Source organism: Danio rerio, chromosome 17 (genome assembly GCF_049306965.1).
Source record: "Danio rerio strain Tuebingen ecotype United States chromosome 17, GRCz12tu, whole genome shotgun sequence".
NCBI lineage: Eukaryota > Metazoa > Chordata > Actinopteri > Cypriniformes > Danionidae > Danio > Danio rerio.
The window spans coordinates 39,153,118-39,180,166 of NC_133192.1; the positions used below are offsets into that span (position 1 = coordinate 39,153,118).

Below are 27,049 nucleotides of genomic sequence, written 5' to 3' on the forward strand. Positions count from 1 at the left end.
TATTTTGTGCTTTCTTTTATCCTGTAAAGGTGTTATAGGGACTTCCTTTAAAGAAGAAATGATACACATACAACTGTGAGCATGTGTGTTAATTAGGGCTGCAACGTATTGGAATAGTCTCACACTGTGATTATATATTGCAACATAAATAAAATTTCACCAGATAGCTTGAATAGCTCTATTTGGAAAGAATTCATTAATTTAGACTGACTGGGATTATTCTGAAATATTATAGGGATTGTTATTGGTAATATATTAGAGTATTCAGGTACAGAAATTGAAAAAACAAATGTAAAATAGCACTATATAGTCTTCATTGTATAAACAATAATAGAAAAACATATTTCTTAGAGTTACAAACAGTACAGTTTAATGTTTCTGAATACTTTAATATCTCGTGCCTGAATGCTCCATAATGGATAAACCCTTCAGTGACTTCAAAAATCTTCTGTGTTCTGAATTGTGGCTCCTGGTAAACTATAATCCCAGCATATAAACTCAACATTGTGACTATTGTGGATGTGCGATATCGATGCTGAAACAATTTATTGTGCAGTTCTATTGTGAATATAATTATTTTTTTAAATACTAATTAATACTTCTTTAAGTCAAACCTGCATTAAAAGTACAGTAATTACTACTGTTTACTATATATATATTTTTTTGTTCTTATATATAATTTTTCTTATATATTTTATATATATATATATATATATATATATATATATGTTTTTTTATATATATATTTTTTTCTTATATATATATATATATATATATATATATATATATATATATATATGTAATGTATATATATATATATATATATATATATATGTATATATATATATATATGTATATATATATATATATATATATATATGTGTATGTGTATATATATATATATATATATATATATATATATATATATATATATATATATATATATATATTGAATATTTATGGTTTCACAGTTATCACATCTAATGTAAATGGCTCCGCTTGTGCGCACATATTGGCAAATATTCTTACATTGGAAATAACGAACTTGCGCGTGGAAAAGACATGATATGTGAAAGGCACAGGACTTTAAAGTAGCGCACAGGTGGCACAACTTTGTTTAGTTGCAGCAGTTTCGTTCATTGCAACAAAAACGCACGAAGAGAAACCTTTACGAATGAGTATCCAAACATTTTCGGCTGCTCGCTCCACTCGCTTAATGTCACTTGACTCACTCTCTGCCTATCTGACTACTCTCTGACTTTTCACCAATCAGATTTAAGACCCAGGCAGAACCGTTGTACAAATGAAAATACAAAATCATCCTAATAATAATTGTATTAATATTATATTTGTGCTGCATACTTTTGATCAAATAAATGCAGGCATTGTGCATTAGAGACTTATTTAAAAGTGTACACTTTTGTTAGTCTGTCCAATACTCTAATAAATAGTTATTCTTATTAAACTATTCCTAAACCAGGTTTATTTAGTTTATTACACACTCAAATTTGAATAATTATGGAAAAAATTTATAATTTACAAGTAATTATCAATCACCATTGGTAAATAATTACTAACCATTGTTAAAAATGATTTGAAACTAGGCAAAGGAATCTGTTGTCTTTATCCACAGTTACCTCTAGCACACTTAAAGGGACAGTCCCACAGGAGGAACTTCATGTGTCTTTTCGAAGGACTCCTTTCTCATAGACTTTCAGGTTTAACAGCAGACCACCTCCAGAAGGCCTCTTGCTGCAGACGTCTGACTCAGTCTGAAATTTTGACAACTTGTTTACCGATATTGCCTCCGGTCATCATGGAGCAGAACGCTTCTGAAATGTGCATACAATAAACAATGAGGGTTCATACAATATGTATGAAAAGCACACATCCATACTAGTGAAAATAATGAGCCCTCACCTCCCATGTTTTGGATGCCATTCACAACAGTTTCCAACACCTGTAAAACGAAGAGAAATTGGACATATGAAAGGTTTATGAGGTTTCATGCACTCAAAAAAATGAGTAGACCTGTTGCCTTAAAATTTAAGTAAATGAATTATGTGCGTTTCCCAGGACTGTCAGGCATCCACTGTGTAAAACATATGCCGGAATAGTTGGCGGCTCATTCCGCTGTGGCGACCCCTGATATACAAGCTAAAGGAAAATGAATAAATTATGTGCGTAAAGTTAAACCAACTTAACAGTTCCAAGCTACAATGATTTTACTTACTTTTTAAACTAAAGCCAACATGTCACTTTTAAGGCAATGGGTTTACTCCATTTTTTAAGCTAAGTAAGCTACAGTGGGGACATTTACCTTTATCTGGCCTGTTTTTACCCAGTGGCTGAGCTGCATGAGGCCTTCTGCATGTTTCTCCATGTAGTTCAACACAATAAATCTCTCCCTGTGAACACATAGTTGTGCACATCACATGTCCATAAAGACGTACAGTTGCACTCACTGGCCACTTTATTAGGTACACCTGTTTAGCTGCTTATAAATGTAAATATTTAAGCAGCCAATCACATAAAGCTACTCAGTGCATTTAGGCATTAGATGTTGTCACGATGAAATGTTGAAGATTTAATTGAGCATCAGAATGAGAAACAAGGTAAAGTGAAATACCTGTGATGACTGAAACTCATAGTTAAGTAACTCAATTCAAGACTTTAACGTTTATCTTGGTAAGTTTTGTTGTCCAGCTTGTCAGATAGCTTTATGGAAAGCAAGAAGCCACAGTGAGAACTGTGTATGGTGATACGGAGTGGTTCAAGATCTGCATTGTATTGCCACCACTCTTCAACCTCATAAGAAAAGCACTAACAGCAGACATCGAAAGCGGACTGAAAATTGGCAGCAGAAACATCAACAATCTTAGATATGAAGATAAAACCACCCTACTGGCCGAAAGCAGAGATGTGGAGTGACTCATCCTGAAAGTGAGACATGTGGGGTTGTGCCTGAACATTACAAAGAGGAAGGTGAGGACGACCTCTGAGAATGGAAGATGCAGCATAAAGATCCCCAGTACTGGACTTTATATTCCTTTGTTCCATGATTGACCGAAATGGGGACACAAAACCTAAAATCAAGACACGGTTAACCATGGATAGAATGCAATGGTGAGCATGAATGAAATCTGGAAAAGTAAGGATATCAGCACTGGAACTAAAGCAAGGCTAGTCTTCCCCATAGCAACTTATGGCTGCGAGACCTGGACGATCAAGAAGACAGGGAGAAGAAAGACTGACACCAACGAATTGCTGAAGGAGACTGTTGCACACCCTGTGGTCAGAGAGACTCACCAACAAAGTCCCAGGGGGCATCAAGCCAAACACCTCGCTGGAAGCCAAAATTCATTCATTCATTTTCTTGTCGGCTTAGTCCCTTTATTAATCCGGGGTCGCCACAGTGGAATGAACTGCTAACTTATCCAGCAAGCTTTTTTTCACGCAGCGGATGCGCTTCCAGCCTCAACCCATCTCTGGGAACATCCACACACACATTCACACACACACTCATACACTACGGACAATTTAGCCTACCCAATTCACCTGTACTGCATGTCCTTGGACTGTGGGGGAAACCAGAGCACCCAGAGGAAACCCACGCGAAGGCAGGGAGAACATGCAAACTCCACACAGAAACACCAACCGAGCCGAGGTTCGAACCAGCGACCTTCTTGCTGTAAGACGACAGCACTACCTACTGCGCCACTGCCTCGCCAGAAGCCAAAATTACCAAGCAGAAATGATCCTATTTTGGCCATGACATGTGTAGCAATTCACTCGAGAAGGCAGTCATGCTGGGAATGGTCCGTTGAAGTAGGAGGAAAGGCTGCCCAAGATCTTGTTGGCTCGATACTGTCAAATCTGATAAAAAACATAAGCTTGCATGAACTCAAAGAAGCGATGATTAGTTGAACTGTGAGAGGAGAATGATCCACATAATGACCGAAAATTGACCTCGGTTGAATGGATAATTGATTGATTAAAGTTTGGTTGAACGTTCTTATTAAAACAGACCCCAGATCAGCTAGCAGAACTGAGTTCTAAATTCACACAACTCATCAAGTTCATTCAACAGCAGATTGACAAGCTTTACTGTACTTTACTGCAGGTATATATGAGCAATATCACACTCGTAGCAGTGCGATATGGCTGGCAGGAGGCATGCGTTATCAGGAGGTTGCAGGCCAACCAGTGCCGATATACAGCCATATCGCACTGCTACGAGTGTGATATCGCATTTATACAACAGTTTGACGGCATAATTGTGTTTATAAAAACAAAATCAAACATGGAGAGTCTCAAAAACACTTTTGTTTGAGGAACTACTTTCTTCCGCCTAGATTCAAATCATAAGCTGACAGTTAAACAGCTGAGCGTGCATCTTTTAAACTTTAGATCTGTAGTGTCTGCTTTTTGCTGGCTGTATGTGGGCGGAGTAATACACAAAGGATAAATAGGCTGTACGGGTGCTGATATTACTTAAATATATCACGGCTATCAGCCAATCAGATTCGAGAACCACACAGAACTGCTGTATAATTATTTACATTAACTTCAACTGTTAAAAGCTATTAGAGTTATGAGTAACTAATAAAGTTATGGTAATAAGCTTAACCTTTCTAAATTTGACTGTAATACAATAACATGCACTCTTTGCAATGCTGCTTAGAATCGTTATTGTGAAAAGGGCTATACAAATAAACTTGAATTAAATTTTCCCTGATCGGATGAGTCTTGATTTCGGCTGTGACGTTCAGATGAACATAAAACGAAGCCATTTCTGAAAATAGTCCAGCAACCTGGCTGTACCTAATAAAGTGGCCACTGTACAAAACTGTATTCTTGAAAGCATACTTCTAGAAAGCACTTCTAGTACCTTGTGATGTTGTTACGACGCAAAGCTTCTTGGGTATCTTGACTTAAAGGAGGAGGGTAAGGCACATCCTTGTTGTACTGCGAGATTTGGCCGCACAGGATCACATGAGCACCGGGATTCATCTGCAGTGTAAATATTGCACAGTAACAGATAGGACTCATATAAACTGGCATAAAGAGTGTTGTATGAAGGCAAAACAAATTGTGCCGGCTGTACCTGTGATATAACAGCATCGCTGATGGGGCCGCCTACATTGTCAAAGTAAATATCAATGCCTCTGGGGCAATGCTCTCTCAGCGCTGAGCTGACGTCTCCGTTTCTGTAGTTTATCCCTGCTGTAAATCCCAGCTCTTTTACCAAGGTCTGACATTTTTGGTCAGAGCCGCAAATCCCCACGACTGTCTTACAACCATCCAATCGGCCAATCTAAACGCACAATAGAGGGCACGCTTAAAATCCAGAGCTATATATATAGTATGGGAGAAAGTATTGAACACGTCATGTTTTTTCCTAGGAATAACATTTGTAAAGAAGCTGTTGACATGTAATTGAACCAGATTTTGGTAAAAACCGAAACAATACAAACATAAAAACAAAACAAAAATATCTGAGAAATAAGTTATGTGTAGCAACAATGAAATGACACAAGGAGAAAGTGCTGAACTACTGAAATGTATTTCATATTTTATATAGAAGGTTTTTTGTTGATGACAGCATAAATATGACTCTCATATGGAGAATGAAGTCACAAGATTTGCTCAGGTGTGAGTTTTTCAGACTTCAACAGAGTGTAAAAATCTTGATGGTTCTGTGGGTCTTGTTTATAAAATCTGATCTTTATTTTGTCTTCTCTATTGGATTAAATTCAGGTGACTGGCTGGGCCATTCTACAGCTTGATTTTCTTTCTCTGAAAGCACTTGAGAGCTGCCTTGGCTGTGTTTTGGATCATTGTCTTGCTTAAATGTCCACCATTCAATATTAATTCACAATGATGAAGAGCAGAGGGTTGCTGAGATTTCAGCTGCTGTCTGGGCTTTTACTGCCTTTCCACACCTCCCTTTCTTCATGTGTTCAATACTTTTCCCTTGCATCGTTAAATTTAATACACATAATTTATAAAGTCATTAGATTTGTTTTCTTTACATGGATTACTTTGGTTGTTTCCAGGGAAAATTTCAGGTCAGCGTCTCACTGTAGTTGATGGCTAAATAATTAGCCCTACTGTGAAATTGTATCTTTTTTCTTTTTTCAAATATTTGCCAAGTGATGTTTGCAGCGCATCTAACTTTTCACAGTATTTCCTAATATATTTGTATATTCCTTGTTTCTTTTAGTTTGGCTGGCTTTTTACATTTTAAAAAATAATTTTTAATGTCATTATTATTCTACTGGCTACAGAACAAACAACTGCAGTCCAATGACACTAATTGATATTTTAGATTAGTGCCAATTAACCAAACCTGACTAGTTATTCTGTTAACCTAGTAAAATATTATGTACGGTAATCATGGCAAAGAAAAAAACTTATTCCGGTCCTCTGGCCCCCCGCCCTGCATATTTTGTAAGTCTCTCTTAATTGACACACAATGATCAGTTCAAGGATCTCTCTAGCGAGCTAATGATGTGAATCAGGTTTGTTAAGTAAGGTAGACATTGGCTGTTTCTCAATTCCAAGAACACAGAGAACGGATTTGTGTTCTTTGGAAACCGGTCTTGGCAGGTCACCTCAGAAGAACGAACTCGGGAGACGGCACAAACAGAGAACACGTCCTGTGAGAAATGAGATGCTGCGTTCTTCCCTGGTTCATCCTTATGGTCACAAGACCTTCACATGTTTTTAATGAAAAGTTATTTAAACATTTCAGCATTCTTACAACAATTTATTGTTATTCCCCTTTTCACGATATAGACTATGCATAAAGACCTTATAAATATATGTTGCACAATACAAATAAAACTCATTTTAATACAAATTTCAGCAAAAAAGCACCCTGATGTGTTTATTCCTCTATTAGGATTTTCATTATGAATGATTACTTTCACTGTCTCATTTAGGGAAACTCCCGATATAAATAAGTTATACCTCTGAACTTTTTAAAAAATGTTTTATTATTTTTTTAAGGGGTTTTTCACCTTTATTGACAGGACAGTGGAGATTAAAAGACAGGAAAGTATGGGGAGCAAAGAGAGGGGAAATATAGGCAAAGGACCTTGAGCCGGGCATTGAACTTGGGTCACCGCGAGCACATGGGTGCTATATGTTGATGCACTAACCACTAGGCTATTGGCACCGACTATACCTCTGAACTTTAATAATAAATATATATAAATATATATAAAATGCTGAGCTTCCACCTCCTTTATTCAGTCGCAATAACTTCTGGGACTTTTCAAGCGAGTTTTGTGCTCAAGTCTGCATCAGTGCGTCCTCGATATCAAGAACACATCCGGGAACGTTCATGTATCCTCTGTTCTTGTGGTCTTGAGTTACACGAGACGTTACACGAGAACACAGGATCGCTAAAGAATGCATTTTGAGAAATAACTATACAAAATGTGCAGGGCAGAGATTGGGGTAAGGACTGGAATTGAGAACAACTGGTATAACCACTAGTCATTAGCAATCATAATACTTTTTAACGTATATTTTCCTATCAAACTAGGAAAAGATTTATCATTAGAACACCTTTTTTATGCCTAACTGACATTAAGACCTGGATAACCAATAAAATAAATAACTCTGCAACTAAACGAAAATTACACAAGTGTTATTATTCGATCTCGCTGCTACCAATGATTCAAGTAAAACTCAGAGTTTTCATTGATCCACTCTTGCAGTTTGACAAACATGCAGCTGTGAAGAGCAGCTTTTTTCCAGTTTAGATTGGTGGCAAATGTTAAACCATTTCTTTCTAAAAAAAAAGATTTAGAAATTGTAACATACTTTAATCTCCTCTCGGTTAGACTACTGCAACTCTTTGAACATGGGTCTACTTCAGTAAACACTCTCTCGATTACAGTTGGTCCAGAATGCAGCCGCCAGATTATTAACAGGAACTAAGAAAAGAGACCATATCTCCACTGTCCTTGCCTCATTGCACTGGCTTTCTATAATATTTAGAGTTGATTTTAAAATCCTTAAAATCTTATCACTTATAAAGCATTGCACAATTCTGCCCTGGTCTATGTCAGTAAACTTATTAGAACATATATAACTTTTGGGACAGGATTTTTACTCCCTTGCTTTGAGTAACACATGCATGTTATTTCTTATATGTATTATAGGATTACTTAGTAAAGTATATATAGTATTCTTATATTTTTAAATACCATTTTTTTATTATTTTATTTTATTGTAAATCACTTTGGATCAACTACTGTTGTGTAAAATTGTGCTCTAAAAATAAAGTTTGCCTTGCCTTGCCTATAACCCAAAATATTTTACATTTCATTCAATAGTAAAGTCATGCTTGTAGAAAGTTTAGTCAAACTAATATATACATGATTTAAAAAAAGAACAATTTTCCATGACAAAAAAATGAATGTTCTGCCAAACTGCCTTGGCAAACACCACCAACTATTAAAAATCTATTCACAACCACCCTTTTTACCGTCATTTAAAACTTTCAACAGTGAATGAACTCATCTCACTTGTCCATTCTCAGATTACCTGTCCAGCAACTGACCCACAAGCTCCGGCTGCTCCGCTCACGACCATCGTCTGCTGGGCACCTGCAGTCACATGACCCTTCTCTCTCACCCCAAAAAACGCAGTAAGGCCAGGCATGCCCACTGCACCAAGAAAATACGACACATGACCATCCACCATCCCTGGGTCGACCTGCAAGAACAGCACACCTGAGATCCAAACACACTCTACATTGGCTCAAACTGTCCAAAATGACCATCAGACCTTTTGCAAAAGGCTGCCATCCATCACATCGTAGGTTTGCCAATGCCAGTTGAAGGAGGTGACGATGGTGCCCACAGATAAATCCGGATTCTTGCTGGCTTCAACTACACCAACTCCTCCTCCATCCACACACTCCTCCAATCTCCATGGCAACAGGTAGTCAGCTCCAGTATCGTCGTTCATGCGACAGCGCTGCGTTGAGTGTTGGGGTTAATACCGTTTTATCATTGAGTGAATAAGCTAATGTGCCTGTTTTATGCTCATTTTTTTTTCAAGGTCTCCTACAATGTTTACATGCGTTCATGATCTAAAACACTTTGAATTTCTCATAGTACAGCCTACTTTGCAGCACTGCCCCTTTAGCTTGTTTCAGGATTGTATCTTTTCCTTTTGAAAGCCTGCAGTGCTCTGATTGGTCAGATGGCTCAGACGCCGTTTACATTAGGTATGCTAGTTTTTGTTTTGAAACGCATATTATTACAGTTCGGGCGGCGCGGTGGCCCAGTGGGTAGCGCTGTTGCCTCACAGCAAGAAGGTTGCTGGTTCGAGACTTGGCTGGATCATTTGGCATTTCTGTGTGGAGTTTGCATGTTCTCCCTGTGTTCGTGTGGCTTCTATAGGTGAATTGGGTAAGATAAATTGTACCTAGTGTATGGGTGTTTCCCAGAGATGGGTTGCAGCTGGAAGGGCATCCGCTGTGTACAACATATGGATAAGTTGTCGGTTCATTCCGCTATGGCGACCCCAGATTAATAAAGGGACTAAGCCAAAAAGAATATGAATGAATGAATTACTATGGTTACGGTGACTGGCATCCACACTACTCGCATAGCAAAAACTGGGCATTTTTAAAATAAAGATTGCATTTTATTTTGGTATTCATTAGAGACAGAGTGAAATGGGGATGTGGCTACACCCTCAGACATTTGATCACAATTTTGTGGTGACTTACTGGCAGCATTGTTGCCAGCAGTTTACCACAACTGCCCCTTTGCAGTTAATTACTTGTAAATGTGTTTTACAGTAGCAGGGCCCTACCGCAATTTCATTTTGCAGTAAAATAGGCTTACCGCAACTTATTTTTATGGTAAAATGACCTTAACCACATTTGAATTGTACAGTATGACAACTTTACAGTGATTTACTGTCATTTATTTACATTTTACACTGACAGTACAAAAACTTTACTTTTAGTATTTACTATTGAATTTAATAAATTACAAACAAGTGACGAGATCAGTATTTTCATTATTCATTGTTTTTAAATCCATTTTAAACACTGCATTGTGGATAATTTTACAACTTTTTCAATAACTTTCTCATTTTTGTCCTCAACTACAGTAGCAGTGCTTGATTACTTTGATTACAGTAGAATACCGCAAATATGCAGTAAGTTACTGTAAAAGTTTTTAAATTACACACAATGCAGTATATATTACTGTAGTGAACTGTAAAGAGTATTGCTACGTCACAGTTCACATACTTTCCATCCGAAATAGTATTCGAATATAGAATTAGTATGTCCCAAATGAGTGAAAAATGTAATAAACTACAAACATGATGGACACCCGAGACCAACGGTCACGAAGAAAGGCTTCAGTAAAGATGTTTAAATGACTATTAATTAATATCTAGTGTTTACTGTGTTATATTTCATCTGCAACAACATGACTGAACTTATATATAGACATGTTTGGACATTAACGTCTGGCAGATATGACGTGGATGGCAGAATATCCTGCTGCTGCTGCTTCTCCAATAAGGTATTTCAATATGACAGAAATATGGATGATGTGGTGAGATGATTGACAGGGCTTTAAGCAACACAACCATCTGTTAAAGAGTAATTAGTATGCCCGAAAGCTTGCATACTCTCCTGTTACACACTCAAAAGTATATACTTTTCCTTCTCATAAAAGTACATGCAGTACTTTTAAGGAGTAGTATAGGTATGCGTATTGGGACGCAGCATTTATGTGTATGATTTACTGGGCGTTTTTGCTGTAAATAACTGTAAAATTGCGGCAACAGTGTATCCACAATCTATCTCTGAATAGTCTTCTAGACTTTTACGTATTGTTCCCTGATTCCTTACTGCAAGTATGTTTGCTGGAAAAATGCATGTCTGGTGAGCCTGAATGGTCACATAGCACGCATTTTTGGCTGTAGTGTGGAATGAAATAGTTTTTTTCTAAAACGCAGAAGCATTTTTATTAGGTATACGCCAAGCTAGTGTTCCTTCCCATACTGATAAACTTCCGGTGAACAGTTAATGTGATTTTTTCCATTTTATACGGTTCCTTTTACAGCATTGATGTTATAATGTAATTAAAATATAATTAGTTAAATAGACTTTGGCATTCTTTTAGTTGCTCAAGCGTAAAACAAGACAAAAAGTAGTTTACTCGCACACGCCCGTCAGAATCGGCAGGCAAGCAGAGAAGCTCCATTGAATATTACGGGGTAAATTAAATGTTCAAAAAGTTTTCAAGTTTTAAAGACATGGCGGGGGAAAATGTAATTTTATGCAGTGCTTCTAAAAACAACCTGAGATCCACTTTATATCGCATATCACTCAGCCAGGGGAGGTCTGTGATTTTTTCATTTTAATGGCATTCAGTTCACCGAAATCGCTTAACCCAGGTTACTGACAAATTAAAAGTCCTTTAGCATACTTCCACATATACACTATTCTAACAAGCGATTTTAAAATGAAAAGGCGCTAGTGTAAACACAGCCTCACAGTGTGATTGGGTACCTCCTCACCAAAAACTCATATATTTATTTTCCTTCGGCTTAGTCCCTTTATTCATCAGGGGTCGCCACAATGGAATGAACCACCAACTAAACCAGCATATGTTTTACACAATAGATGCCCTTCCAGCTGCAAGCCAGTACTGGGAAACATCCATACACAGTCATTCACACTCATAAACTACGGCCAATTTAGTTTAATCAATTCACCTGTCCTGCATGTCTTTAGACTGTATGGGAAACCCAAGCAAACACGGGGAAAACATGCAAACTCCACACAGAAATGCCAACTTATCCAGCAGACCTTCTTGCTGTGAGGCAACAGTGCTAACCACTGAGCCACCATGTCGAAACCAAAAACTCATTAGTCATGATAATTTTTGGATAAATTTGTGAGCAAAAACTCATCCTTTCAAAGTTGCTTGTAAAAAAACAACAACATAAATGTCTCAACTCTTCCTGGCATAGCTACAAATATTAAAGGGTCAAAGTAGACTTGTTCGTGGCAGCCAGTTAAAACCAAAGGCTGGCTTTATGCAAATTAGTTAATGCAAAAAAAAAAAAAAGCTGAAATTATGGATAAGTAGTTTTAGGCAAGAATCAGTGATTTCATTTTGGACAAAATAACCCTGTTTATCAATATATAAAACATCGGAGGATTATTTGCACGTTCTCCCTGTGTTTGCGTGAGTTTCCTCTGGGTGCTCCGGTTTCCCCCACAAGTCCAAAGACATGCAGTACAGGCGAATTGGGTAAGCTAAATTGTCTGTAGTGTATATGTGTGAATGAGAGTGAATAGGTGTTTTCCAGTGATGGGTTGCGGCTGGAAGGACATCCACTGTGTAAAACATATACTGAATAAGTTGGCGGTTCATTACGCTGTGGCGACCCCAGATTAAGAAAGGGACTAAGGCGAAAAGAAAATGAATGAATGAATAAACACTTAAATCCCCATTAATAATAATAAAAAAATATTATTCTTCATATTTAATTTTATTTTACATAATTATGCAAAAAATCTCATTTTCTGACAAATGTCACATCGTAAAGCAAGTGATTTACTGAATAAAGAATCATTTTGCATGTAAGCATTTTTAAAATGAGGATATGAAAACTGAAACCACAAAAAGAAGTATATATATATATATATATATATATATATATATATATATATATATATATATATATATATATATGCAGATGGAGCGAGTCACGTCTCACCATGTAAGGGTCAACTGAGAGATAAAGAGTCCGAACCAACACTTGTCCTTCCTTCAGCTCTGATGATGTCGTGGTCTCCTCTACACGGAAATTCTCTTTAACTGGTTGACCACTGTTGCCTATTCATATGCAAAGAAAAAACATGAGTTTTAGACACTGGGCTAATGGGCTACATTTGATTGTTAAAGTTGTGTAAGCTGAACAAAACCTTTAACATTTACCTGGTCGGGAGCTTAACACAACTCTTGTTACATTTAACATTTTCTCTTTTTTATTAACGCTTTTTATATAAAAAATAAATGTCTGTGCAGGACTTGCAAATATTTACAAAGCAACTCCCTTGCTTGCAGAAAGAGTGTTTCTTCCTGAAGTAATCACGTGAGTCCTAGGCGCGCGTCTGATTGGTTGCACGAGAGTTAAAGGGTCGCGTGTTTTTTCACAGAAGAGTTGCAAATCGGTTCTTTTGAATAGTTTGTTTCAGAGAATCGGCTCCTTTTGTTGTACTATATCAAATACAGGTAAAATGCATTTTTATATTTATATTTTTATAAAGAGTTTTTATATCCATATTTATATATAAAATATTTATAAGAATAATTTATATTTTAAAAAATCTAATTATTAAAATACTGTATCCATTTATTCACGTGCTTATTTGAATCAATTATTTGAACTTTATCATAAACTTTACTCCACTTAGCATTTGTTTGTTTATTCAATGTACTATTTATGTATTTCAATTTAAATCCTTATGTCTAAATATTATGCTTAATTTTTATTCATTCATTCTTTTTCTTTTCAGCTTAGTCCCTTTCTTAATCTGGGGTCACCACAGCGGAATGAACCACCAACTTATCCAGCATATGTTTTACACAGCGGATGCCCTTCCAGCTGCAACCCATCACTGGGAAACACACTCATACACTACGGACAATATTAGCATGCTCATTTCACCTACAGCGCATGTCTTTGGAAACCCACGCGAACATGGGGAGAACATGCAAACTCCACAAAGAAATGCCAACTGACCCAGCTGAGACTCGAACCAGCAACCTTCTTGCTGTGAGGCGAGAGAGCCACCCACTGCGCCACTGTGCTGCCCTATGCTAAATTTATTCTTTTAAATTTGTATATATATATATATATATATATATATATATATATATATATATATATATATATATATATATATATATATATTTATATATATATATATATATATATATTTTTTATTTTTTTTTTACTTTAAATAAAACATTTTATTATATTCTATTAGTAACATTTTAATATATTGTTCTGCTTTACCAAGGTATTTGTTTAAATAAAATACTTTATAATTTACTTTAACATTATTTTGTATCATTAATTTAAAGATTTAATAATTAGCCTAAATTAGTTTTCCTATAAAATAAACAAATAATATAGACCCTAAATAACACTTAAACTCACACATACAACGCTACAATTAAATGCTCACAATAGATTATTAGCTTTTTCAATGCTGTAATAAAATACTTAGCCGCTTATTTTCGGCTCTGCCAGTCAGAGTGGTTGAGATGACTCAAGCACCGCTTAACCTTTTTCCCACGTTTCTATAAACAAATCCAAAAGAGTTTTCTTAAAAAAAAAAAAAAAAAAAAAAAAAAAAAAAAATATATATATATATATATATATATATATATATATATATATATATATATATATATATATATATATATATATATATATATATATATTCCTTGCAGGATAGTTAATGAAGGTATATTTTCTTACACAATCTTTAAAACAGATTCTTAGCCAGCCCATTGAAAGGGTGTTTCTTTTTTCCTCAAAAAGTGGACCTTTTTGCAGTTATTCACTTCATTTTCGTTGAAATGATGAGGTTCAAATACAGCATTTTAGTCACATTTTAAGCACTAATTTTTACAAGATTAAAACTAAAATGGTCGTATGTATGTGAGTGAATGAGTGTGTGTGGATGTTTCTCAGTACTGTATACTGGATAAGTTGGCAGTTCATTTTGCTGTGGTTTTCCATCCGAATAATCAAAAACTATATTCTCTTAAAGCCTTCTTAATAATTTATGAAGGCATTCAGCCAAAATTGGACAAATGAGCTCTAAATGGCCAAAATCTTGTAGGGGTAATAACATAGTAACAAATCAATTACAAAACGTTCAGCATTAAACCTTGGGGGTTCATAATACAGGTTAGGCAATAATAAATAAATAAATAAATAAATAAATAAATAAATAAATAAATAAATAAATAAATAAATAGGGTTCAGCAAAATAAAAAACTTATGAATGTCCAATGATAATTTTGGGCACAACAATTTTTAAGTAATTTCAGTGAGGAGTAATAGAGTTTAAGGTCAGTCTTTTCACCTACAGCAGTGTATGTGATATTTAGCAAGTAGGAAAACAATATTTACAATGTCTGATATTGACGTATCTACATAAGACAAACTGCTAATTTAAAATGAGCTGAAACAACACAACTCTTGAGACAATTCTTTTTTTCTACAGTGCAATTCATCAACATAAAAGACAATACAGTGGATGTTAAACACAGGGATGTTTGACATTTTTAATGCCAGCCATTCTCTAGAATCACTCCAGAATTTGCATGAAATAGGGCAAGTACAACATAGGTGTAGATTCACAGAAGGAACACTCTGCCTTATCAAATTTAAATCGCTTGTGCACTCAAATTTATTTATTTTTGCTCGTTCAAACTACTTATTTAAAATAAGCTGAAACAACAGAATTCTTGAGGTTTCATTGGGACAACTTAATTCTTTTATGTTCAATCCACATAAATTGGTAAAAATGTTGAGTTTACTTAATCGATTTGTGTTGGGGCAACATGAATGAATTGTGCGGAACCTTGCATTTTTTACAGTGTAGAAAATAAGAAACAGGATAAATCCTGTGACTTTATATGTATTTCTTATTTAACTTACTGTATTTTTTTTCTTCTTTACTGTTTTATCCCCCTGGCATCTTCTATGTTCCTTCTATAGTTCATAATGTTTCATTATGCTGTAATAATTTACTGCTTAATAAAAAAAGCCACATATGATATTAGGGAATTTACATAAACTAAATAAACTTCATTAATATTCATATCTGATCGTAAATCTCCCTTAGCGTTCACTAAGTGTGTCTCCAGACTCCTTGAAGATGCAAGAGAAAACTGACATCAGTTTGCAATTTGCGGCGGGTGGCGCTCTTGTTTCCAACGAGGAAGTGACGCTGCGAGCAAAAAGGCTTAAAGTTTTTTCCCCCTTTTTTCTTCTTGAAAGCAACACGAAAAAGATGCGGATCGCCGGAGCCGCCTCGCAGACACTTTAAAGGTAATGTAATGCGCATTAAGTCCTAACTATACTCAGCCTGGATGTATTTCCACGTGTAAGACACAAACTGATGGTGAGTTTCTGCAGGACGTCGAAAGAAGCCCTCGTTCATTTCGATTGGGTGGTTCCGCACTTCTGACAGAAACAATTAGATGCGCATTTTACGGCGTTGCGAGTTGTAGTTTCGGGTAAACAAACGAATGCGCGAGCGCTGCAAAGAAATGCAAGTGTGCAGAAGCAGAAAGTCTCCATCAGTAGAACGTGTTGCAACAAAATGTCTATTAATATTGCAATCAGATGCACGCGTTTCCTTTAAATCAGTGGCGGTGTCAGCGTGAGTGCGTCCGTGTCAGTTGTGTACCTGCGTTATGATGGATCGTGTTACTGTTGTGCAACATTTGGCGGTGTTGCAACAACTGTGTCATATAAACTTGTGTCAGCCTTCCCCTCAAGCCCTTGCAACGCATACTGAGTGTAGCCGTTTTCTGATTACATCTGGGACAAGATCATTTATGCACTGCACTTACAAGAGTTACAAGCATGCATGTGTTGCAGCTGCTACGTGCATTCTGTGCTTAATAATGCAGTCTGTATACATCAGGAACATGCATCTACTTCCAGTAATGTGTGGGAGTGATAGTTTACACACCCTAATAGCAATATGTGATGCATCAGATTGTTCATTGAGGCTGGTGCACTCAGCACATGCCATGCCTGGTGAATGTCTGGTGGCTTTGCACTTTATTTTAAGGCACAGCATAGAGCAAGAGAGAGAGAGTCTACAAACTGACACGGTCACGGTGAGGCCTATATGGGTGTCTCCTTACTCACGGCAGCACATGCTTGATCATGTCTGTGCTGCTGGAGCTCTGCACGCACACAGAAATGCTCAGAGTTAATGGTGTTGTTGAGTAGATGCGTTTCATGAATTTTGCTACTGACTCCTTTCAGTCTGCTGACTCCAGCTCAGTCATGTTCCCTTTTTTACATTGTTCTCAATTGTATCACTTAGAACTGGAACTATTGTCTGTCATTCAGTTGGGATGTGTGAAATGGTTGGTTCACTAAAAAATGAGCATTTAAGATTTTTTGGAAGTGAACTATCTCTTTAGTACCTGCCGTTTTCCAGCTTGTGATAACTTGATCCCATATTTGTCTGTTAATGCTACATCATGTCAGGCTTAGAAACTAGCGTCAGACCAAAACTAGACCGGCACGCCTCGAATTCATCGAATCTGTAATTTCTGCCTGAGAAATGGCTTCATGACATTATAAAAAGGCATTTACAGTACAGTTATAGCTGCATAATGTTATGAGATATGTTGTATAATGGCTGTGGTTATAAATATATTATGGTAGTCAACATTTGTAATGGATCAAAACAGCTTTTCAAAATTATCCCAAGACATAAATGGGTGTTGTTCGATAGTTTCAGGACAACTTTGATGAAAGATTTTGATCTTCAAATATCAAGTACGATTGTGTTATGCTGGCGGCTGAACAACATATTGTCTCAGCATCGATATCGCAATGTGTCAATTTGCAATAATCACATCGCAGGATGTGCAATGTCAAGTTGGGATTATAGTTGATCAGCATCACAGTTCAGAACTAGTGATTTGTGGAGTCATAACAAATTTGAACTCTAAAATAGAGTGAAAGATTTTCATTTTAATGTGTTTTTAAGACCCGTAGTCAAGCAAACTTAAACCAAGAGGTTATAAATGTACATACACCAAAGTTAATTGTGTTTAATTACTTATACAATGAGGACTCTACACTACACAACGTTATTTTATCTATTATTATTATATTTCTTTACCTCAATACTGGTAGATTCCACTGAAAACCTTAAACTTTTTGTACAATTGTATATGTTTATTGTAATTTGTGCAGATACTCCTCTACAAAATCATCCCAATCAATGTAAAAATATTAATTCATTCCAAATAGTTATATAAGATCTTGTCAAATTATATTCATATTGCTATATATTGCACACAAACTAAATAGTTTTTGTCTAATACCTGCAGCCCTATTGTAAAATAAAATGCAAAATATCATATAAGTGCGATCATAGATTACGTCTTCACCACAGTTTCTGTTCATCTTTGACCCAGTACAACAGTAACTAATATATGAAATGTAAAATAAGTTTTGGGTTGCATATAAAGTTCAAACATTTTTACATCCAATCACAGTAATGACATTAAAGTCTGCATAAATTCAATATTTATTCATTCATTCATTCATTTTCTTTTCGACTTACTCCCTTCATTAATCAGGGGTCGGCACAGCAGAATGAACCGACAACTTTTCCAGCATATGTTTTACGCAGCGGATGGTCTTCTAGCTGTAACCCATCACTGGGAAACATCCAGTGACCGTTTTGCTGTGAGGCTATAGTGCTACCCAATGCATCTCCACGCTGCCAAAAATCAATATTTATAATCTTTATTTTGCTATAGCTAAAAAAATGGTGGTCTTAAGGTGAACAATTTATCTATGCAAGTTGATCCACTGCCAAAATAAAAAGTCAGTTTGACATTTGGGTGAAACATACTAAGCTATGCCTGCCCCTCCAACCTGTTAGATCAGTGGAGAAGCACAAAGATAAGCCCTGCTCCCTACTTAATATTCTATTTCAATTGCAATTATGTCATCATACTGAATTAAGTCAACTTCTGGTTCATGCTGACTTTAATAACACTTAATTCAGATTTAAATATATCCCGAAGTTCTGATGGAGACTGATGTAGAAATAAAATTTTGAGCCTTTTTAGTGTAAGTACAAATGCACTTGTTACCTAAAAAAGACCTTAAAATACTACAACATTAGAAACCAACAGTTTGTCCCTAAACTGTGTAAATTATTGCAAAGTGTGCTGTTAAATTCTATCCCAATAGTGATCTGAGGGTAAAAGTAATAAAATGTCAACTTTAAATATTCATAAATGCGGTATTATTATTAATAACAAGTTATTAATACAAATATTCACACAAAAATAATATTCAGAAAAAAACAATCCAGTTTCATTTCAAATATTTCTGAAAAATGTAAACATTTTTCTATATTTTAATAAAGTGGGAATAAAATTGTAAACAAATCGAAGCAACGTACATGTTAGAATGAAACAGTATGAAGTCATCATACTTGGGTAAAGTTTTTCAAAGACCAAAATAATATGTTGTTTTCCCAGTTGTTCAAATAGCACAAACTGACAAAACGAGGATCACTTTCCTCATAACTTTACTCACACTAAAGTTGTTTTTTCAATTTAATGAATTTATTTCTTATGTTGAACAAATAAAGGTATTCAGTAGGGATGTAAGGGTATCAGAATGTCACGGTACGGTATTTATTGAAGCATTTACAGGAAAAACAAAACTTATGAAAATACTCCAAAAAAGTGCCAAAAGTGTCAATGACATACAAATTAGCCATCTATCTGTAAGCTTTGAAACAGGAACTTCAATTTTAATAACAAAAAATATTAAACCATGTAAAAAAAATAAAGTTTCAATTTAGTATTGTTGAAAACTCATCACATTCAACATTTAATCATTCACTCACTCACTTAGATAGAGATGGGTTTTAAGGAAAATTATCATATAACTATAATCTGGTAAAAGCTGGTATCTCTGGGTATTTACAATGTCCCCTGCAACAGAAAAAAACCCTCTCATTTGGGACTGAGGTTTCTGGGACAGAGATATGACTTGGCCCAGGTTGACAGCAGTGGGTAACGTTGTGCATTGTCTTTCCCCCACTTGAGAGGACAAACCATGAGTGAGAAAGAGGTCTCTTTGCGGTACAAGTCAATGTCTGCATCAATCTGAACAGTGAGCTGTGTTTCTGCAGTCCCCATGACTGTTATTAGTCGTATTCCCCAACTTGCAGGCACGTGCACACATAGGGCTCAACCTGTGCAGTGCACATGCCTTTTTTAGACTTGGATAGAAAATACCCTTTCAAAATGATCAAAAGTGCCCCCGCGACACGACACACCCTCCGTCCCGCCCTTCAGTAGGCGCGCGACAACACCGCTCTTGAGTGTGCGCGCTCAACCCCCCCTCCCCGCTTTACAGTACGCGCGCGACAACACAGCTGATCAGAACGCGCGCGACAACACAGCTGATCAGAACGCGCGCGACAACACAGCTGATCAGAACGCGCGCGACAACACAGCTGATCAGAACGCGCGCGACAACACAGCTGATCAGAACGCGCGCGACAACACAGCTGATCAGAACGCGCGCGACAACACAGCTGATCAGAACGCGCGCGACAACACAGCTGATCAGAATGCGCTATTCAGTACGCGTGTGGCGACAACACCCGCTTTAAGTTCGATCATTTCCAGCTCTTTTTCATCCCCGCTTCTAGCAGCACACTCCATTTCCGCATTACTGGATCTGTAGCGACAACAGACCGCAAAGGATGATGGCCACGCCTGGGCTGATGGGAATTGTAGTTTCCGCTACCTCCCGTTCGCTTCATTCGCCTGAGCAAATTTTCTCATAAGACCTATAGTTTTACCGAGTCATGCGACTACGGTAATATCGAAAAAAATTAATATTGCGGTATGACGGTATTTACAATACCGTTACATCCCTTGTTATTCAGACATCTATAATAGGGACAAAAAGCTATGCAAGTCAATGACTGTTGCTTCATTCCAACATTCTTCAGTGCATCTTCCTTCGTGTAGTGCAAATTCCTTCGTGTTTAACATAAGAAAGAAATAAGGAGGATGAGTAAATAACTGATGACTGAATTTTCATTTTTGGGTCGACTATCCCTTTAAGATGCTTTTGTTAATCTGATAACAAGTGGACAAATCTAAAAACATGTTTGAATGGGGTCTGAAACATGTTGAGCCTGTTCACTTTCAACCACTTCCAGATTGCTTTCATAGGTTGAACCCTCCTCATGTGGTGGACTGTGTTTAAACAGCGCCAAAGACCACCTACTCTTTGCCTACTGACCTAATTCAACCTTACGGGATGGGTTGCTGAAGCGTGCATGCTGAAGCCAGATGGGATTTAAACTTTGCCGTCTAAAATCATAAGCTAAGTTTGAAGGCAACAAAACAAAAGCATTATGTCCCATACTGAATCTGACACCGACCTCTCTCCTTTAATGTTCATATGCAAATTGTGTGAGCTCTTATTTGCAATATTAGTAAAATAATAAATAAAAGAAACCCATGTATTCCCTCAATATTCGGAAGGTGGTCAAAAGTGCATAAAAGAAAGACATTAAAACCACAAGTGTAAGCAGGAATGTGTCTCCTCATCTGCTAGTTATTCCATCGACCAAAATGCATCTTAATACCAGGTGTCAATGAGGCTTAAAAAAACAGGAGCTGGATTTAGGATGTTACTAACTGTGGAAACCCCCTGTAAAAGGGGTCCTCCCAGGCAAACACCTCTAAAGAAAATAAATTAAACTTTGTACAAAATGGGACAATCTTTGTATCCTATATAAGTAGAGTGAATAATGTTATAATGTATAATCCTTCCTGCTGTCACAAACGTGATATAAGTGTTTTTTTGGTAATGTAGATAGAAGGCTGCATATACATCCATGCCAAAAGGCCAATGGAAAGAATTTGACCAGGACACCGGGGTTACACCCCTACTCTTTATGAGAAGTGTCATAGGATTTTTAATGACCACAGAGAGTCAGGACTTTGGTTTAACGTCTCATCCGAAAGACGGCGCTCACAGTTAGGGGTGTAACGATACACTCAGCTCACGATACGATGTGTATCACGATATAATGTTCACGATTCGATATGTATCACGATATTTGGAATAAAAATTAAAAATTAAACTGAAATGCAAATTTTACCAAGTAAACTATTTTTTATGTATTTCTTTTGTTTCAACTTGTTAAACTGAACCTTCTTCAAGAAAATAAATTAAACAGGCCTGTCTCTGGAAAATAAAACAATTTAAAAACTTCTTAAAAATATTATTGAAATGACAGACAAAATTAAGGAACAATTTAAGTAAAGGTGCAAACAAAAAAAAGCTTTCTATTCAATTGAATTTAACAGTAAGAGCTTAAGGCTTTGCTTGGTCACTTGCGTTTTTTGTGTGTGCAAAAAAATTCACATTTCCAGGTATTTAATTCATATTTAATTAAATTAATTTAGAGATATCTCTAATTACAATTGTGACTAGTCAAAACTCATTTAGAGATATCTGCAAATATTTTTCAATGGAAGTCAATGGAGGAATATGACTAGTCATAATATATTTGCAGATATCTCCAATCTGATTTCATACTAGTACAATTGTAATTGCAGATATCTCTAATTGTCATTCTGACTAGTCGAATTATAGTTATGACTAGTCAAAATATAATTAGAGATATCTCAAAATATATTTATGGATAGTCAAAACAAAGGTTTAAATGCTAAAACGGCTTGCCATACGCGCGCGTCTATCAGTCCGCCCTCTGTAGTAACAGCTTCGTCATGTGTGATTTTGCGGCGGTAACATTATATGAAGACAGAATGATATTTTAGGGTGAATTGTACCTTATAAACACAGTATGTGACTCTTTCAACACCATTAGTAGGTATCCCTGTCGCTGTGCAAAGTATGTAAATCACTGTGAAGACTTTAAAACTTAGGATGTTTGACCCAGTATGCGTGTCAAAAAGTGGACGAGTCTAAAGCAATGACTGTACAACCGAAATGTTGCCAGACGTCTGATTTTGAGAGGATGGGCCATCCTCTATTTCAGCTCCACTCATCTTGGTCTGCTAACATTACTGCTGCTGCAATCTGAACTCACGTGCGACAGCAGGTGGAACGTAGCTCACGTGCAAACAGCTCAACTAATAAGAGAAAACGGACGTTGTATCGTAATGAAATCGTCATAACGCCACAATGCATATTGTGACATTTTTGCATCGCAATAAATCGTACAATGATAAATTGTTACACCCCTACTGACAGTATAGTGTCCCCTTCACTTTACTGGGGCATTAGGACTTAAATAGATTGCAGGTTGAGCGCCCCCTGCTGGCCTTACTAACACCACTTCCAACAGCAATCTAGTTTTTTCCATGTGGTCTCCCATCCAGGTACCGACCATGCTCAGCACTGTTTAGCTTCAGTAAGTAACCGGTCTTAGGCTGCATGGTGATATGGCTGTAATAAAGTGTCATTTGAAATAACTATGGCCAATTATTCGAATCCCATGGAGCCACAACAATGACGTAAGTCACGTGGCATAACCCACCGAGCTGTAATGTTTGAATCTTTGATGTGACACCCTCATCCATACGGAGTAACGCTATGGAACGAAACGAGAAAGAGAGATGGAGAAAGCAGGCAGCAGCGTCATTGTCACAAAATATTAAACATAGGTTTAAACTGGGTAAAGCTAACGTTACTTACTTCCTAACAGATGAAAATCTGTTGCTAGTACCATGAGGTTCTAGACTAACTGGCTGAATTAACCAGGATATCCTGTATATTGGGCATTATTGATTTGTCCCGAGACCTCCCATTCCCAAAAGGTGCTAATCCCGTCACATCTGTGTGTTTTAAGGTTGTTTACACTAGTCACTTTATTCGTTTTATACTGATCAGATATAAATCTGATCAATCTGACAACTTCAGAAGGTGGTCTGGGATGAAACTGGACGGGTCTAATTATTTGTTTTTAGACAAAATTAACTTAAATAAAATAAATTATGACCTGGAGAAAATCTGACCTGCGCCTGTTTAGAGAAACACCTGTATGTGCGCTTTTACTGCCAAACACATGTAAAGTGTAATGAATATATAAATACGTATTCACTATAGGCATAAAACACAAATAGCCTAAAGTAAGTCTGTTTGAATGTCTATTTGAATATAAAGCACCTATTAAATATTTAAGCATGTGGTGCTGTGATGAACAACCACTAGTACAATCTGAATATATTTAAAAAGCACTCTAAAAGCTCAAATAATTGTTATCAATATTGTGCATATTGATAATCACATTATATTGCATTATTGTACTTCGCCATTTGTCTACCTCAAGGGGAAGTCCTCTTAAAAAAGAAAACAAAACAAAACTATAAAACATGTAGTGTGTGTTTGGACTGAACAATTTGCACATGATCTTAGTAAGCAACATTTTTGTCATCATTCATCTGTCATCATTTTTGTCACTGCAAAAAGCATGCACATGATTCCAGACGACAAGCACAAAATATTTCATAAAACGTGACCGTAAAAAATGCCCCCCCCCCCCCCCCCCCCCCCCCCCCCCTAGGCTGGCACTAGGCAAGTCGTGAGGATTTCAGCTCATTTTCTATTTTCTTATTGGTTAAACTGTTTTGTGTATTGCAACACAACTCATGTAACAAAACTCCCAAGACTCCCCAATCCAAACAACCATACCATTTTAATACATTTTGCACCAAGTGGGACAATCTACATTATATACAGTATAACATTATATACATGTATAACTTTATAACAAGTATATTATAACATTATTCACTGTACTTATATGGGATTCATCTTTCATATATTTTTTTGCTTCTGTCATCGTGATGATTTCAGCTCGTTTTCTATTGGTTAAACTGTAAGTATTGCAACACACACCGTGTTACAAAACTCCCAAGACTCCCCTATCCTAACAACCATACCTTTTCTTAAAATTAAAAGTGTCCCACATGCGGGTTGTGTGGTAGTTTCGACTATAGCAAGTATGATTTGCTTATTGACCGCATAAGTTAACCTATCATAGCTCATTGGCTCGATTCAGCCACGGATGGAGATGTTTGGTACAAGAACGTTTTCCAGTGACGGAATTTCCCGCATGGCCCGTGCTTTTGCTGTAACTTACAGCGCCCCGCATGGAGGGGGAAAAGCCATATATGGTAGCGGAAGTGGGTGTGGCCTACAGGACAGTAGGGGATCACAAGACTTCAGCAGAAAGAGAATGTGTTGTTTCATACTCCACGTACGAGTCAACTAGGCTGTTTTGAGCGTTTTCGATCCGCATGTGCGTGCAGTAGCTGTGAAAATCGCGTGCAATTGTTTTGAAAAAACGCCATTTTGTCTTAGAAGCCCTCCATTTCCATTTGTCGCTGGTTTCATTTGCACAAGGATCTACCTCTTGACTTGAATATCACTGGAGTGAGGTCAGCATTGCATGACTCAATCGTGGATAAGCATGCAGTCATTTCTCTGCTGTTGCATCGGACCTTGCAGTTGTTCTTAGAGCGACCTGAAAACATAAGATCAGACACGGTAAGAAGAATTATTGTTTTAAATGGCTTATGTAATGTTTGGTACAGTTTAACGAATCTAAACTATCTGCTATGGGCAAGTTGTTAATCGCACCCTAACGAGGGCTACGTGTTGTTGCTCCCTTGTTTCACTGAAGCAAGAAGTAACTTGCGCACGAATTACCTTTACCAGAGTTGACAACTAGAAACAGACAGGAGGGGGCTTGTCATTTGCCTCCTTTTATTATTTTGCTGCTCAAGCATGCTTCATAGGGTGTATTGTTGTCCACTTTGTTGCAGTGTGACACGGAATTAGTGACTGGATAATCCCTTTTCTGCAACAAAGGGCTTCTGGTAAATAGCGCTGAGCTGGCTTCACCAGGAAGGGGGTCCAGGAAGGGCACCCGTGTAGTGTGCAAACACTCGGTCTGTGTCTCAAAACCAATTGAACTGTTTACATAGACAGCTTTTGAGGGCGCTTTTCAGGCGCGCGTCCTCTGCGTCGCGTTTATAAAACGGCGCGTTCAAGTTAAAGGGGTAGTACTTGCAAAAAATGAGAGCTGTCATGCTCTCTCATGTGTGATTTCAACGTCGTATAAATAGCTTTTTGTCTTTAAGTTGAACAAAAAATGTTATCCAGAATGACAGCCTCACTTTCAGCTCGTCTTTTTTTCCAACAAAATGAAAGTGAATGAAGGCTGTCATACACGTCTCATTTCCCACAGAAATCACTAACTTAACATACAGGTTTGAAACACATTTCTGGACTATTCATTCATTTAAAAAGTACACAAACTTTTAAAATCTGCCTCGAGACTCGTCCTGCCTCTAAGTACGCCCCCTAAATTACTCCCTAGTAAGTCAGCTCACTTGTGTTTATGGCACATCCACTCTCTCTCTCTCTCTGAGGGGAATTCTAGCTCATGCCTCAGCACATGAGTCTCTTCTGCATTTGTTCGCGGTTTAAATTAAGAACTAGGTACGATTAGGTAACCTTACTTGACGTACAAGCTTATTAAACGCGTTCTCTTGTCAACTGTTTAAACCGTGGCTTGTGTAACGTTAACCCGTGCGTCGCTGTCTGTATTGTTTTGCTAATGCATGGATATGCATGTGTGTTCATTGCACGCAGTTTTCACCAGAACGCCACACGCTGGAGTTGTGTAATAATTGAAACGTGTTAGATCAAACTGACCTACAATATGGTGTTTACTGGACGCTGGTTTGGTTGATGCAATTTGTTGTTTACATCCTTCTCCTGTGTTAGGGGTGTTTCTCATTGCATTGCGCCACCCCTGAAAATACTGCAGCTTTAATGGCAGCTTGAAGTACGCAGCATTTATACATACTGTTTGTTTGTTGAACTTCATAGTATGGCTTCTACTAAAATATTTAGCTAGAAGGAAATATGCAGGAATATTACTTTTGTAATATTGCTCTGTAGTATTTTAAGTATAGTTACATCAGTAATGTGAAGTTGGATAATGATCATTTCCATTTCTGAAAAACTAGTTTGAAAACCTATTCTAGACCTTTGAGGTCTTTATTTTATTTTATTAAAGTTTCTTGTGCAAAAGTATAGTGAAATTCTCATTTTCTTTGGATGTACTGCGTTTATTAAATGTGGGCTTTAGTAAAATGTCACTAAAATGTTTTATCTA

General features: G+C 36.9%; 2 protein-coding genes across 4 annotated transcripts in view; one reads left to right on the forward strand and one right to left on the reverse strand.

The window, feature by feature from the left end:
• Window positions 1-1,603: 1,603 nt before the first annotated feature.
• Window positions 1,604-13,152, reverse strand: ptgr2 (prostaglandin reductase 2). Its single transcript, NM_001256223.1, is given in 9 exon segments — window positions 1,604-1,832; window positions 1,921-1,960; window positions 2,321-2,408; window positions 4,892-5,013; window positions 5,108-5,317; window positions 8,563-8,733; window positions 8,806-8,997; window positions 12,781-12,899; window positions 13,002-13,152. Coding segments are annotated over 9 exon segments (1,047 nt in total). The 5' UTR covers window positions 13,042-13,152; the 3' UTR covers window positions 1,604-1,767.
• A 2,923-nt stretch (window positions 13,153-16,075) lies between these two features.
• Window positions 16,076-27,049, forward strand: part of mideasb (mitotic deacetylase associated SANT domain protein b) — a 59,907-nt gene continuing 48,933 nt past the window's right edge. The window contains exon 1 of one of the 3 annotated variants that reach the window (XM_017351828.4): window positions 16,076-16,137. The gene's annotated coding sequence lies outside the window, so the exon portion shown is untranslated. Of the gene's footprint in view, window positions 16,138-25,061; window positions 25,411-26,268; window positions 26,368-27,049 lie in introns of those variants that run through there. The other 2 variants (XM_009293218.5, XM_073927810.1) reach the window with 2 other exon arrangements.